At 39.1% G+C, this 14,684-nt stretch overlaps 1 protein-coding gene across 3 annotated transcripts in view; it reads right to left on the bottom strand.

Moving 5' to 3' along the window:
* Nucleotides 1-14,684, bottom strand: part of Gli3 (GLI family zinc finger 3) — a 273,034-nt gene that overhangs the window by 85,305 nt on the left and 173,045 nt on the right. For all 3 annotated transcript variants that reach the window (XM_047562531.1, XM_047562532.1, XM_047562530.1), the window contains exons 5-6: nt 3,932-4,137; nt 967-1,113 (exon numbers count right to left, since the gene is read on the bottom strand). In XM_047562531.1, coding sequence (XP_047418487.1) covers nt 967-1,113; nt 3,932-4,137 — 353 coding nt within the window. The remainder of the gene's footprint in view (nt 1-966; nt 1,114-3,931; nt 4,138-14,684) is intronic.

A 14,684-nucleotide genomic window follows, 5' to 3' on the forward strand; every position in this document is an offset into this window, starting at 1 on the left:
AATTGCCAAAGGGATGACAAATGTACATCTTCTCACACAGAAGAACCTGGGCAGACCATAGATAGAAATGTGTAAGTGGATTGCTATTGTTAAGAAAAACAAAACTCTGAGCACATGCCCTAATCGAAGTCCCAGGGACATATTCAATGGAAGGGGCTTTGTTGGGGCAAGAGGTAAGTAAGGCTTTAGGTTCACCTTTCAGGATCTTGGAAAAGGAAAAGTCCTAACAGGGTCCTTTCTGGAGAAGTGAGAGCCCTGGGATGTCCTGACAAGCCGGGATCAGGAACTTGCCTGTGATCATCATACACCTTAGGGATCCCAAAATATATGGTGCACACACCAAATGAGTCCATCTTCTTCCACTGCTATCTAATAAAAGTAGACCCTTCTGATTTGGAAATGCCTTTTATTTTTTCCTAAAAGTAACTGCTCTGACCCTTCCATGTACTCAGCAGCTACAAAAGGTCTTAATGAAATATAAGCTTTTAATGTAAAGAAGACAGGGCAAAATAATCATTTAATGTAGAAAATGTGAAACAAAACACAGGTCCTTTTTTATTTTTTTCACTTAATTTTTAAAGCATTAATCCACGAAACCAAAAACAAATGAGCAAATTCTGCCCATGTATCAATTCTGTTCCTTTGTTTTCTTATCAAAAAAAAAAAAAAAAAATCAGAGCAGGATATTTTGCCAATTTTTTTTTCTTAATACATACAACTACCAAACTACAATTGCCTGCATCTGCCTGTTCACTGGGACCCCTGAGTCAAACAGGGGGTCCCAGCTGGTCACATCTAAGGAAGTTTCCTAAGAAACCAAGGAAACCAGAGCCCCGATTATCAGTGGTTCTTCTACCTTTCTAAGTATTGAAAAGTTAGACAATCACCTAATCTTTGTACCTTCCGTTCCATTTCATAAGTTAGCAGCTGTCACCCCCCAGGGTTTTAGAAAGCCCTGTCACTTACTATCCATGGCATGAAGATACTCCATGTGGATGGCCCCTGCACCGGCAGTGGCAGCGGAGGGCAGGATGTCAGCATAGGGGCTGCGCTGGCCGGCCAGCAGGGCCATCTGGTGATAGTACTCCGCAGGGCTGACTCCAGCGTGGGGGGCTAGAGGAGGAGACAGAGAGGCATGGTGACAGTTGGAAGAACTAGACGCTTTTCTTGAGGTGCCCCAGGTTCACCTGTCATGCACCCCTTGGATGTAATTTCTTTCATGGCTCATTATTTAACTCGAACTGTGCCTTCACTGATATTAAGCCTCTTTCATTTGAAAGAAAAACTGAAAGAATGAAATACATTACAAAGTTTTTGTTGTTAAACTGAAGAAATCAAAGTGATTAAAATGCATCCCTTAAGATGGGGGTATATTCTGAGAAATACATCACTGGGGGATTTTGTCCTGGGAACATCATAGAAGGTACCTATGCAAACTAAGATGGCAATGCTATAATCGAGATTCTATTATCCCAAGGGACCTTCAGTGTATATGGGTCTTTCATTATACATACGTCTGTTATTAACCAAAACATTATTATGTAGCACATGGCTCTATGTACAAAGCCATGATTGACCCCCAAAATAAAACAGTTTTTTATACCACATCACAGCATGTTCACATTTCTTACGATAGTAGACGACTCAGACAACTGTGATATCTTTCCAGACATACTTAAAATACTTCCCGGAGCTCTTGACAGGAGTGTCTGAGTTAATGTTCATGAACACGAGGACTCAGGGTTTACCAGAAGGAAAAAAAAAAGGAGCACAGTTTTAATGACACACAACTGAATGATAAGCTACAATTTCGTGTTCCATAATTTAAAAGCTCTCTTTTCCCTTTTTTTTTCATTACAAAATCAAAAAGAAAATATACCTATCAATCTGGAGCAATTTACTGGCAAGAGTCAGCTTTATACGAGTGGGATAATAATCGGTTTCCACCTGCCAATTTATGTGCAAAAGCAGCAAGATATTGTAGCAGTGCTGAGGGTGGCCTCCAGATTCACAGAGATCTGGATTCAAACCAGCTAGATGTGGTTGTCGAGAGCAAAAAATAAAATCACACATGTGAAGTGTGTGGCACATAGCGTTTGATCAATAAAAGTTAGTGTTACAATGATTATCTATCAACACCAGCATTCTGGCAAGAGGTCTGAGGATTTTTTATATTGTGTCCGTATACTTTTTACATGGGATATAGTAAAGATAGAAATATTTTTAAAAAGCAAAAAAAAAAAAAAAATGAAAACCTTAGACCATAGGAGGGAAATATTAGAGACATTATTTGATTGGGTGTTAACTAGATACCTGAGAGGCAAGAAAAGGGAGACATGTCAAGGTATGGAAGGATGCTTTATCCATTCTCATCATCAACTCCCAGGGAAAGCAGATGATAAGCACACATATCAGCAAAGTTTCTAGAAGTTCAACTTTCCCCTGACCAGATTGAATTTCCACAAGTCAGGTATAATTCCAAGTCCACTTTGAGCTGCCTCCCACCTCCCCGTGTGCTCCCTTTGCTGATCATTTCCGCAGCTCCCAAGCACTCCACAGAGATGATGATACATTTCTCCCATTGCAAAGTCAAATCCAAAGCAGAAGAGCTAACTCATATTTGACTGTCTCTAGTTTTTATTTTATATTTAAAACTGTGACTCTAGCTCAAGTGGCAAAACTTATTCCTTGGGTAGGGTACATTACAAATATGTTCATTGTATTGAGTCAGAAAAAAACAAAATGAATGAGCCAGTAGCTATTGCTAGAATATAGCTATTCCTGGGCACAGTGGAGTGGATGCTTCCTCAGAAACTTCATGCAGTTTCCCACTGTGCACAATTAGCCTAGGAAGCAGTTGGCTTGAAGAACAGGGAAGAGGGTTCATAGAAGGCACAGAGAACACTGTTCAGGGAAATGAAGGACATGATGTTTCTCCTTGCTTTCAAACAATCACAAGCGGCTTGTAATCTGTCACACAGAACCCATAACTTCCTGTCTCCAATTAATAAGACTTATGGAATTCTGGATCTTAAATCAGAGTCCAGCAATTATGTGCAAACAGATTTGTATATGTGGGCAAAAGATTGGAAATACTTTTCCTGAATATAAGGAATGGGTCATAACTTTACGGCAGGGGTAATAATCTAATTAAAAAAGTCATGTGAAGAGTAATTAATTGGGAGGTTAATGAAACCAACAGGAATATATCAAGTGTTATAGAAATAATGTCTAAGTTCATTTCTTATCCCACTCTTCTAATTGTAGTTTTTACTTGGTATGGTCAAGGATAAAAAGTACATGCAACAGGTCTGGACCATCATGTTTCCTGAGATCTTGCTACTCAAGAGTGTGGTCCATGGACCAATAGAATTAACATCAATTTTTAGAAATGTAGAATCTCAGGTCCCACTTGATGCAGGCTCAATTTTGTCAGGATCCCTAAGTGATTGTTATGTACATTAAAATTTGTGGACTACTGCTCTAATAGACACACCTGCACCAATGTGTCTCTGACACTCATAAAAGTGTTTATCAGAAGGTAAATGAAATGCCCAGGTTACCCATATGCAGGGCCCGTCTGATCAGGTACAGATAGCAGAAGAAAACAGCAGTTATGAACAAGGCTTGGGGAGTCAGCAAAATGTGACTTTTGAGTTTCACCTCTGCCACCTACTAGCCATGGAATGAGAAAGTTCCAAGTTAGTGGATTCCTCTGCACACTGCTACCCTTACCTGAAAACGAAGATAACACCAACCACATAAAAGTGTTGTGAGTGTGAAATGAAATCAAGCCCTTAAAGCACTTGGTACAATGCCTGGCACATGGGAAACACTCACTAAATATTACATCTACTGTATACAATACCTGAGGTGGGGTGCAGGAAGGAAGAGAGTTAATCTAGGGAAGCAGAATAGGTCTGAGACTTACCATCTGTAGGGCTCAGCCCACGGGCTGCCGAGATCATGGAGAGGGACGGGCTGCTGTGCAGGGACCGGATGTAGTCCATGTAAGGATTAATGTAGGGGTGCGGAGGGCTGAAGGGAGACTCAGAAGCTGCAGCAGGGTTCCGATGCGGGGAGATCCTAATGAAGGGCAGGTCTGAATACGTCGGGCTACTAGATAAGGCAGAAGGCCTGGGTACCGAGAAAATCAAACACAAGAGGTATGCATGAGACAAATATCAGCACAGGCAGAGGCTCTCGGTGAGAGAAAATAAATAAGATTTTAAGTGAGCTCAAGGTGTCTTTGGAGAAAAAGTGACTGGCATATACATTTCCAGTACTCTTACCTTAAACTCAGGACAATACACTGAAGGTAGAGTGCCACCTGGCAATTATTTGGGCAAAGAAAATTGACCTTTGAGAAATTTCATCACACTCTGAATATAGGAAAATAAGGTCAGCCTTTGGCTTCCCACAGGAGAAGAAATTCTACACAACTGGCAACTGAGCTTAAAGTGGTTACAATTATATTTTTAATTTGATTTAATCATTAGCAGCACCATTTAAAACTTATTTCCTACCATCAGGGGGTTGCATAGAGAGAAAGAGGCAGAGGAAGAAAGAGGAAGAAAGAGAAAGAGGGTGAGAGAGAGAGAAACCCCAAACTCATCTGGTCCGAAGTCTAGGCATGCCCATGGCAGCACTGCCCATACAGGAGAGGGAAGATTAAAGTCTATAAGAAATGTGAAATTGGTCATTCCATATATACACACACACCTGACTTCCAAAGGACTCATAGTGGTGAGTAAAACCAATTTTACAGATTTAGGATTCACTACTTTGAAGGCAGTTTCTTTTCTCTGTGATAATCAGCTTTCTGTTTATGTCCATTTTTCTTTCTTTTTCTTTTTTTCCATACAGGGATTGAACTCGGGGTGCTTCACCACTGAGCCACATGCCTAGCCCTTCTATATTTTATTGAGAGACAGGGTCTCACTAAGTTGCTGAGGCTGACTTTGAACTTTCGATCCTCCCACCTCGGCCTCCTGATCTGCTGGGATTACAGGCATGTGCCACAGCACCAGGCTTACATCCATTTTTCACGTGACTTTCTGATTGGCTGTGTTTAGCAAACAATCAGTGACTAAGTAATTTTAGAATTAGAAAGTTGGCCAAGACGGGGGTTATGATCAAGCTCATGCCTTGGTTAGAATGAGCCAAGGCAGAATGCAAGATTTCAACAAATGTAGGAAAGCCGTGAAATACCCCTTGCTGCCACCATGTCCTGGTCTCTCTTGGAGATTCCTCCGTCTGGTCTCTGAATTCTTTCAGACTTCCCAACCCAGGCCACCCCTAAAGTTCCTGGGGACACCATGACTACAATGACCAGTCTCTGTAGCCCTCACACCTTATTCCTTCCCTGGTGGAAAACATTTTGTGTGGATAAATCCAGTGAACTGGCTGACAGGTTAAACATGTGTGCTCTTCATTTCCCCTTCACAGAGGGCATGGCCATAAAAGGGAGAGGCCCTGAAAGAGCCGAATGAACTGAGAAATCAAATTCCTCTTATGCCACTGGCTTGAGAAGTGAAATGAAAGGGAGGGAGAAGTACATTTTGTCCTTGAGAAGCAAAGGGTGCTGCTGACTGGGTCCTGGTCCCATCAATCTGTCGGAACAGAGCCTTGCTGACCCAACACCAGCCCCACTAAGTGCTCAGCACAAGTGCTGAAAGGAGTGAGCCAAAGATCAAGTAGTGAATTTTCTCTCAGTAGGTGATAAGAGGCTGAAATACAGTTGGGGTGATTTCTCACTTTATCCTTTTTCTTTCTTTATTATGAACGAAGGAGAAAAATAAGGCTTTTGATTTGTTACCCAGATTCTACTTCCGGTGAAGTACAACAAAAATCCAGAGTTTACTAAATTTACAAGTCACCACCATAAGCTATTTCTTTTCAAAACAATGTGAGGATTTTCTATCCCGTCAGAAATTAGAGATATTATGTATGTTTAAATTGGTTAACTAGGACACAATGTGTATATGAACTGATACCTCGTGTGTTATCCCATAAATATGTAACCCCAAAAATATGTACAATAATTATGTGTTAATTAAAAAATAAAAATAAATGGCTTCCAGCACACCTGAGAAAATCATAAAATAAACAGAAATTGGCATGACGGATTGGCCTATTTTAGCTAGCTTTGTTACTACAAGTTATCTTTGTGTCACTGTGAAACCTAACCTCCATTTAGACATGTCTGTCACTGGTTAAATCCTGAACTCCATTTAGACACGCTTGTTACATAACAGGGTATGGAGGATGCTCAAATTCATATATTCTTTTTCATTTTTTTTTGTTGTTGTTGTTACTAGAGATTGAATCTAGGGACAGTCTACCACTGAGCTACATTCCCAGTCATTTTCAATTTTTTTTTATTTTGAGACAGGTCTCATTAAGTTGTTGAGGGGCTCACTAAATTGTTGAGGCTGACGGAACTTGCCATCCTCCTGCCTCAAGCTCACATTGTGTCCTTGTGTCCCTGGGATCACAAGCATGTGCCACCACACTCAACTTTGTTTTCTACCAGAAAGGACAATGAATTCTTCCAATATGATTCAAAAATAATTTTTACAAAACAAAAACTTATTTGTAGGTTTATGCTGAGGGACCAGCAGAGCAGACATTGGGGAGCAGCGGCTTCAAGAAGCCCTTGGGATTTCACCTCCTGATGGGCTTTTGTGAATATAACAAACTCTGTCTGAATGATATGAGCTAAAAACCAAGAGAGGTCACCACGTCTTACTGGGTTTCTTTAATTTAGAAAAAGATGGGACCCTATTATTTTTCTAAAATACCTGACTTGAGAAGAGTAGTAAGAATACCTACAGAGGTCCAAATTCTCTTTTGGAGAATCACGCACAGGAAGACAAATCAGTACCCAGAAAAACATGAAAATCATGCAAATCAGGCTGGAGTGGTCACCAACCCCAAAGAAAGTCAAGGACACTCAGAGATGGCAGATATTCTCCTCTCCTTGTGAAAATCTGGAAATCTGACATCTGCTCTACTATGTCACTCTCATTTGACCCTTTCTCACAAACAGACTGAAGGTAACTACTGTGCTAGCTTCCAGTGAGTTAAGATCTAAGACCTGGCTGTGGTTTCCCTGAAGCGTTGGACCCTACTGGCCATACACACAAGAAAGAAGCAACATTAGGAAGGAGCGTTCCTCCAGGATTTGGAGATGAAGTTGAGGTTCTCCGCTCCATTGAATTCAAACGTGTCCCTTCCAGAGAAATACAGTGGAGGAGATGGGATCCCTGTTAGGTGGATGGGACATGCCTTTAGATAAGAATGCAAAATAAGCAAGCATATGCTGATATCCCTAAGGAAACAAACCATCTAGTAATCAACTCCTATGAATGGAAAGTGAACAGGAGTTACAAGAACAGGAAAGTCTTTAATAAAGGTTACTCATTCAGGGGTCATCGGAAACTCTGGACACAGGTGTCAGAACTTTAGCATAGTGAGAAGCAATGAGGGTGAGAGCCCAGCTCTGTTCCCAGCAGCTGTGTGACCTTGGCTGATCCTCATCCTCACATTGCACTTAACTGTCCATCAGGGAGGATACCTACTTTGAAAGGGTCTTGGGAAGTTAATGTAAGTATTCCCAAGTACTGAGCCCAATGCATAATGAAATTTCAGTACACATACACATATGTCTTTATAGCTATAAAATCACAGGTAATACACATATCATCATGCATATACATATTAGGAGTGCAAATACAGCATACTATATTATTTCAAATACTAAAATGCTGGGACCTTCTTCTTCTTCTTCTTTTTTTTTAATTGTTTTTTTTTTTTATTTACAGCAAAATCAAGCTGCAGTAAAGAGATTTCCTGCATCCCCACTTCCCCAACACATGCATAGCTTCTTACCATTATCAGCATTGCCCACCAGAGTGCTACATTGTTCAATAACCGATGAACCTACATCGATACATCATTATAATGTGAACATCCAAAATTCACATGTATAATGATATGTATCCACCATGAGAGTATTACAGAGTAGTTTTACTATCCCTAAAGTCCCTTGTTTCACTAATTCTTCCTTCCTTCCCCGACCTTTCAACCCCTAGAAACCAGTGATCTTTTTACTCTTTTTCTAGTTTTTGCCTTTTGCAGAATGCCACATAGTTGGAATCACACAGTGTGTAGCTTTTTCATACTGATTTCTTTCACTTAGTAATACACATCTGTTTCCCCCTCTATCATTTCCTGGCCTAAAAGTTCATTTCTTTCTAGCACAGAGCAATATTCCATCCTTTAGATGTAGCCCAGTCTATGTATCCATTCTCCTACTGAAGGAAACCTTGGCAGGTTCTTTGCAAAGCTAATCTGAATGCTTAAGCCTTCATTTTTCCCCTCCTGGAAGCACGTTGGGAAAGCATACCTGGGTTTCCCAAGGTTCTCTCACAAAGTCACATGAGGTGGTTACGGACATGAACTAGAGTTACTTTATATTAGGTAGCAGGGAGTGAAGGGAGGGAAAGGGGTATGAGGGAAGGAATAGGAGAGTGAAACAGATATCATTACCTCATGTGCATGTATGACTGCATGACTGATGTGATCCTGCAATATGTATACTCAGAAAAGTGAGATACTACACTCTATTTATGTATGATCTATCCAAATGTATACATGCATTCCACTGTCATGTACCACTAGTTAGAACAAATAAAATTTAAAAATTAAAAAGAAAAAAAGAACATGGACTAGGTAATTAAATGCAAGGGTTTTGAAAAGGAACTGGAATTGAGCTCAAGTTCCGTCACTCACTTTCACTCAGGGATCCATTTACTTACACACAAAACAAAAACAAGAAGATGCTGTCAGGGTTGGAGTCCATGCACGTAAAGATGGGAACTTGGTGCCTGCTGAGCAGGGCACTTGGTAAACGACTTTGTAAAACCAATCAAACTTCTTTTCTTCTGATTCTAGACTCAGCAAACACATGTCCAAATGGCAGTTTGGCTTCCTAGGAAGCAGCAGCTGGTGTTCCACTCTCTTTCCTTGCTGTTCGATTTCTCACTGAAAGTTGGGTAATATTAATTATGTTTCCACATCAGGCTCTTGTGACTCAGGCTAGCATGAGGTTTCTCTAGTGCTGACAAAAATGAGTTTCTAAGCCAACAACTCTTGAGCATTCAACCTTGAACTACAATGGCTCTAGCAGCCGCCTGACATGGATGTAACTGTATATAAATTAGAGTCTTTCAATAAAGCTGCTTTTTACATTACCTAACAGATCCACTTTCAAATTCTTGGCAGCAAGATCATTTGTCAGTTATTATGTTTTTACCTGTAAAGAAAATCTGAGGGGGAAGGTTAAGCTTCTTAAATTGAACAGGTCAGATGTATGTTCACTGCTATGTGCAGGAACCATTCAATATTATGACCAGAGGAGGGAGAATTCTATCAAAGGAAGAGGAGGAAGAAGTGAGAAGAAGGCAGCCACAAATTCCCCATATAAATAACACATATAAGTTTACAAACTATTCTATACTTGACCTGGTAAATGTTTTTTGAATTTATTAAAAATCTGCATTTGAGAATTTAAGCATCGCTAAGAAAAAAAATTATAGATGTCTCTCTCTTGGTTTATATTTTCAATAGATACACATAGGAATAGAACCAAAGATTACTGTTGGCCTCCATCACTTTCTCTGTCTTTGTGGCTCTCCACACAGTTCTGGATCTGTATGCTCAATCACTGAAGGTGTTCCCAAATCACGGAGAGGAAAAAACCAAACAACAAATATTCTGAGGAAAACACTGAAACTTCCAACTGGCCTAAAAACAGATCTTCCATGTTATTTATGCTGTAGCAAAAGATGACAGAAACACACCTGTGAGACTCCAAACAAAATCATACAAACTGCTGTCTGGAAACCAGAGATTCCCAGGCGAGAATTGTCTGGGCTGCCAAGGCCAGGCTGAGAAGATGAGGTGTTGCTTCATTACCTCTGCAACTTGGCTCATATATGCAAGGCCCCAATATCCCTACACAGCAATAACATCTCCTCTATTGTTTCTACCCATGTGTCTTTCCAAGGCCATGAAAACGTAATGAGTAGAGCTGCCATTTTGTTTCTGACAGCCCAGTGGAATGAAATGAAGCACAAGTTTAGACAAGAAAGAAGATAGGGGTTATTTTGGTGTTTTCCCCAAAGACACTAAAATATTATAAAGCTGTTTTGGTTTGTGGCCATAATTTGAATTCAGATTAATTTTTTATAAGGCTCTGAAAATAGATTATAATGAAAAGAGTAGAGGATTCTTATTAGGGCATTTTTAACTGTGTAGTACAACACTGTTAAAAATGTCCTAATACTAATTTTAAGTATGATAAACTTAAAAACAAAAAGCACATATATGTTGCAAAGAATAGCTAAACTTCTTAGTCAGAATGAAATATTATTATGTAATCTAATTCGTTACTGCCTTTTCATCTATCTTATTGGGTTACTAAAACGCCAAGATTAAAATCAGAGTGTTTAATCATTTGCATTACCCATTATGAGAGCATGAAGCAAGGTTTATATGCCAGATTATTACGGTTTCTTTTCACATTGCCTGCAATGCTGGAAATGCACACACTTCCCTTTCTTCTATGAATGAGTACTCTAACTACTGAAAACTAAAACGTGTTAGGTTTTTACGTAACAAGATTGTTTGTTTCATTTTGACTTTTATAGAGCAATTAGATACTGTTCCTCATATTGAAGCAGAGGCCTAATAAGAGATCGAAGGGGACTTACCCCTTATGATATGTTTTCAACGTATTAATCATTCAATAAAAGCACAATATTATTAAACTACAATTTGTAGTAAAAATCTGGCTTTCTCTCCATATAGTTGAAAAATAATTACAGTACGCACAACTCATACACTAGACATGTCAGAAGTTTGTACAATTCCACACTTTGTCTTTTGTAGAGTGTGAGGTAAGCTTCCAGATAATCTCTGTCCTGGAAGCACCAGGTGACCCTGAAATGCAGATGGCTGTGGAAGTGACTCCATTTTCACCTCCTTCACCACAGAGCCAGGCCAGGGCCTGGTCTTTAAGGGCTGAATCAGTTGGCTCACTTCCTTGGATCTCCACTAATGGGATGTGCTGGCAGGAACTGGAGGTGGGGGGAAAGAAGTCAGGGTATATTTTGCCCCCCTTTCCTGTCTTCTAGCTACAGTTCTGCAGTGTGTGTTCTTCCCCCACAGCTACTGCTCCCCATGGGCAGCTGTCTTCAGCAGTTCCTGCCCTCAATGAATCACTTTTTCTTTACAAATCTACTATTTCCAGGGGGCATTCTTATCACTTGTTCATCCTCTTAACTCTGCCCCAACCCACTCCGTCAGCCAGGCCTGGTGGTGTACACCTGTAATCCCAGCAGCTTGGGAGGCTAAGGCAGGAGGATTGCAAGTTCAAGGCCAGCCTCAGCAACTTAGCAAGGTCCTCAGCAACCTAGTGAGACCTTGTTCAAAATAAAGAATAAAAAATGGTTGGAGGTGCGGCTCATCCGTTAAGGCCCCTGGGTCCACTATACTGCCAGGGCTCTAACTGATAATGTGGTTCTATTCCCAATCCTATTTTCATCATCCTTGCAGTTCAAGAATGTTCCCCATCACAGTTGAACTAACTTGTGCCTTTTACATATTTACCATTTGGGATTTCCATTTTTAAAAACCACTTGTATAGAAACACAGATAAATGTTTCAATGCCTCTTCTTTGGACACATATTTTATTGAAAATCCATTTACTAAGACACCAATATTATTTCAGCACTTGGAGTGATTTCAAGAGACATAACATATGGTTACACAATCCCTGGTCCCTTCTCCTAAGAGTGACGATAACACATAAGGAATAGGAGTGCATTTTGTCTGATGGGTGGCAGAGCCCCAAAGCACTCATAAGAGGCTTCTAGGACACATCTTGATCATGAAAAATATGGAACATGAACCACCACTAAAGGCAGATAGGATCTGAACAGAAGGGGCCACAGAAGGCCACGTGTTACTTAGGGTACACATTTATGCTAAGACAGTGAATTCTTCCTTAAATGGAGAATTTAAGGGTTAGAGTTCATTTCTTTATAACAGAGTAATATTTGTGTCACTGGTGAAACATCATTTCAAGATATTTTTGAGAATGACTTTCTTAATTTTACTTTGTATTTATATCTGAAAATAAAAAGAACTCATATCTATGAATGAAAAAATTAAGAAATTATTGGTTTACAAAAGGAGCTTTTCTCTATAGCCAAACTATCCACCACTGACCAACATCAGCATTTTCAAGTATTCACTCCCAGCATTTTCCAAGCATTACGCACTTTGTACTTATTTAAAATAAAAATGATACACTGGAATTTAAGTTTTCTCTCTTAAGAATAGTTTTTCCAATGCCTTCGAACAAACTTTTATAAACATCATGAGTAGTGCAGTGCAAATCAAAATCACAACCAGTTATCATTAAACATCCACTAGAATGGCTAAGATTAAAAAGGCTGACAGTACCAAAAATTGATGAGGATTTGGTGCAATAGGAACTCTCAAACTATATGAATATAAGCCAGCACAGTCTCTTGGAAAACAGTTGGACTCTGGCTACTTGAGTAGATATGTACCCTATAATCCAGCAATCTCTTTTCTTGGTGTGTGTGTGTGTGTGTGTGTGTGTGTGTGTGTGTGTGTACATGTGCCATATGTATTCCAAGGTCCATAGAAGCATTATTTATCCACTTCAAGACTGGAAACAACCAGATATCTATTAGTAATAGAGTGACTAAATGATTCAATGAACAAATGAAATACTGAACAGCTATGAAAATGAACAAATTACAATGTAAAAAAATCTCACAAACATAATGTTGAATAGAAGAAGTGCAGCAAAAGAATATAAGATCCTGTATGGTTCCCTCTTATACAAAGTTTAATAACAGATAAGAGTCAATTTTAACAGTAAAAAAAAATAAGTCAACTATAGTGTTAGGAAAATATTCACCTTTGGGTCGGGGGAAGAGTGTAAAAGATGGGCTTCTGATATGTATCTATATTCCATTTTAGTCTTGTTTAGTGGTTACAGGTTTGCTTTGTGATAATAGATATAGCTCTCTGTGTATGTACATATATACACAGATACATATGCATATATACATATATATAACACTTTGTTATGCATATTGTTCATTATTCATCTTTTAAAAAGGGATACACATATTTTATACACATGCCAAACATAATGAGATTCCTCATAGTGGTTCCCATTGATTCTATTAAATTCAGAAAACCAAATATATACAGATTTGTATTTTTCAAAATTTATAAAACATCCATACCTTAAAAGGTGTTATAAATAAATATAATATTTGCTGCTATTAAATAATGATAGTCTAATTGGTGCTTTAGCCTAAATTCGAAGTGAATTATGGAAGTTAGGCTTCTGTATATAAATTCTGGGTGAGGATAGAGAGACTCCACTGCTAAGGCAATCAAAGGAGTTTTCTGTGAATGGAGAAGCCAAGCAACTATTCACACTATGTTGGTCATGTCCTTCTGACAACTGAAAAAATGTTATATAAGTGCTGTCTTGCAAGAGCAATGAAATTATTTATAGCTAAAATTGATTTTATTCCTCCCAGAGGAGACTGCCTAAAGCAATTTGCCAAAAAAGTTTTCTGTAAATATTTCTATATTAATAGATTATAATTTCAAGGTCAAAGAATTAAAAGAAAGTCTATCCAACCAACTATAATGCATAATGTATTATTATTAAAAAGAGCCCCTAATGAACATATTATTGGTCCAAATAAGTACTTAGGAGCTAAGCAAACACATTTCATAGTAGAACACATTTCTTTCCTGCCCCAATTATCCCTCATATAGAGAAAGCTCAAGGTGTGTCTCTGACACTTCATCAACAAGCAGAAGAGGGAAATCTAATGGGAAAGACAATATACCTGATTAAAATGGTAGCTGTTAAACCATTTTTTCATAGCATCAATTTTGAACAGTTTAGTTGCATAAGTGCAGATTACATTTAAAACCATTATTTTAGCAGCTTTTGCTGTCATGAAAATGGAGTCCAAATATTCCATGCAAAGGTATTCCTGTCTCTCTCCCATTGCCCCTTTCAACGTATCTGGGAGTGTGCATTCTGAACTGCTGTTCCATACACCAGTTGTGGGACCTCAGACCTAGATTCGACAGCTGAGTGAATTAGATCTTTAAAAGTCTGTTTTGCTCTATGGCTGTTTAAACCTAGATGGAATATGAGAGGCTTCATCCTATTTAATTTTTACCAAGAATGCACAGAGGTCCCATCTGATTCTTGGCAGATAGGCTCCAAGACTCTCAGTGGAGGCCTGAAATTGCAGATACTATCAAACACTATAGATACTGTTTTTTCTTTCTTTATTTTTGATTCTGGTCCTGAGGATTGAATACTGGGGTGCTTTACCACTGAGCTACACCCTCAGCCTTTTTTACTTCAAGATAGGGCCTTGCTAAATTACTAGGCTGGCCTAGAACTTGTGATCCTCCTGCCTCAGCCTCCTCAATAGCTAGGATTACAGGTGTACATCATCACATCTGGCTATACTTGTGTTTTATTCTCCCATACTTCCATACCTATGGTAAAGTTTAATTTATAAATTAGGTACAATAA

Source organism: Sciurus carolinensis, chromosome 8 (genome assembly GCF_902686445.1).
Source record: "Sciurus carolinensis chromosome 8, mSciCar1.2, whole genome shotgun sequence".
In the NCBI taxonomy this organism is placed as follows: domain Eukaryota; kingdom Metazoa; phylum Chordata; class Mammalia; order Rodentia; family Sciuridae; genus Sciurus; species Sciurus carolinensis.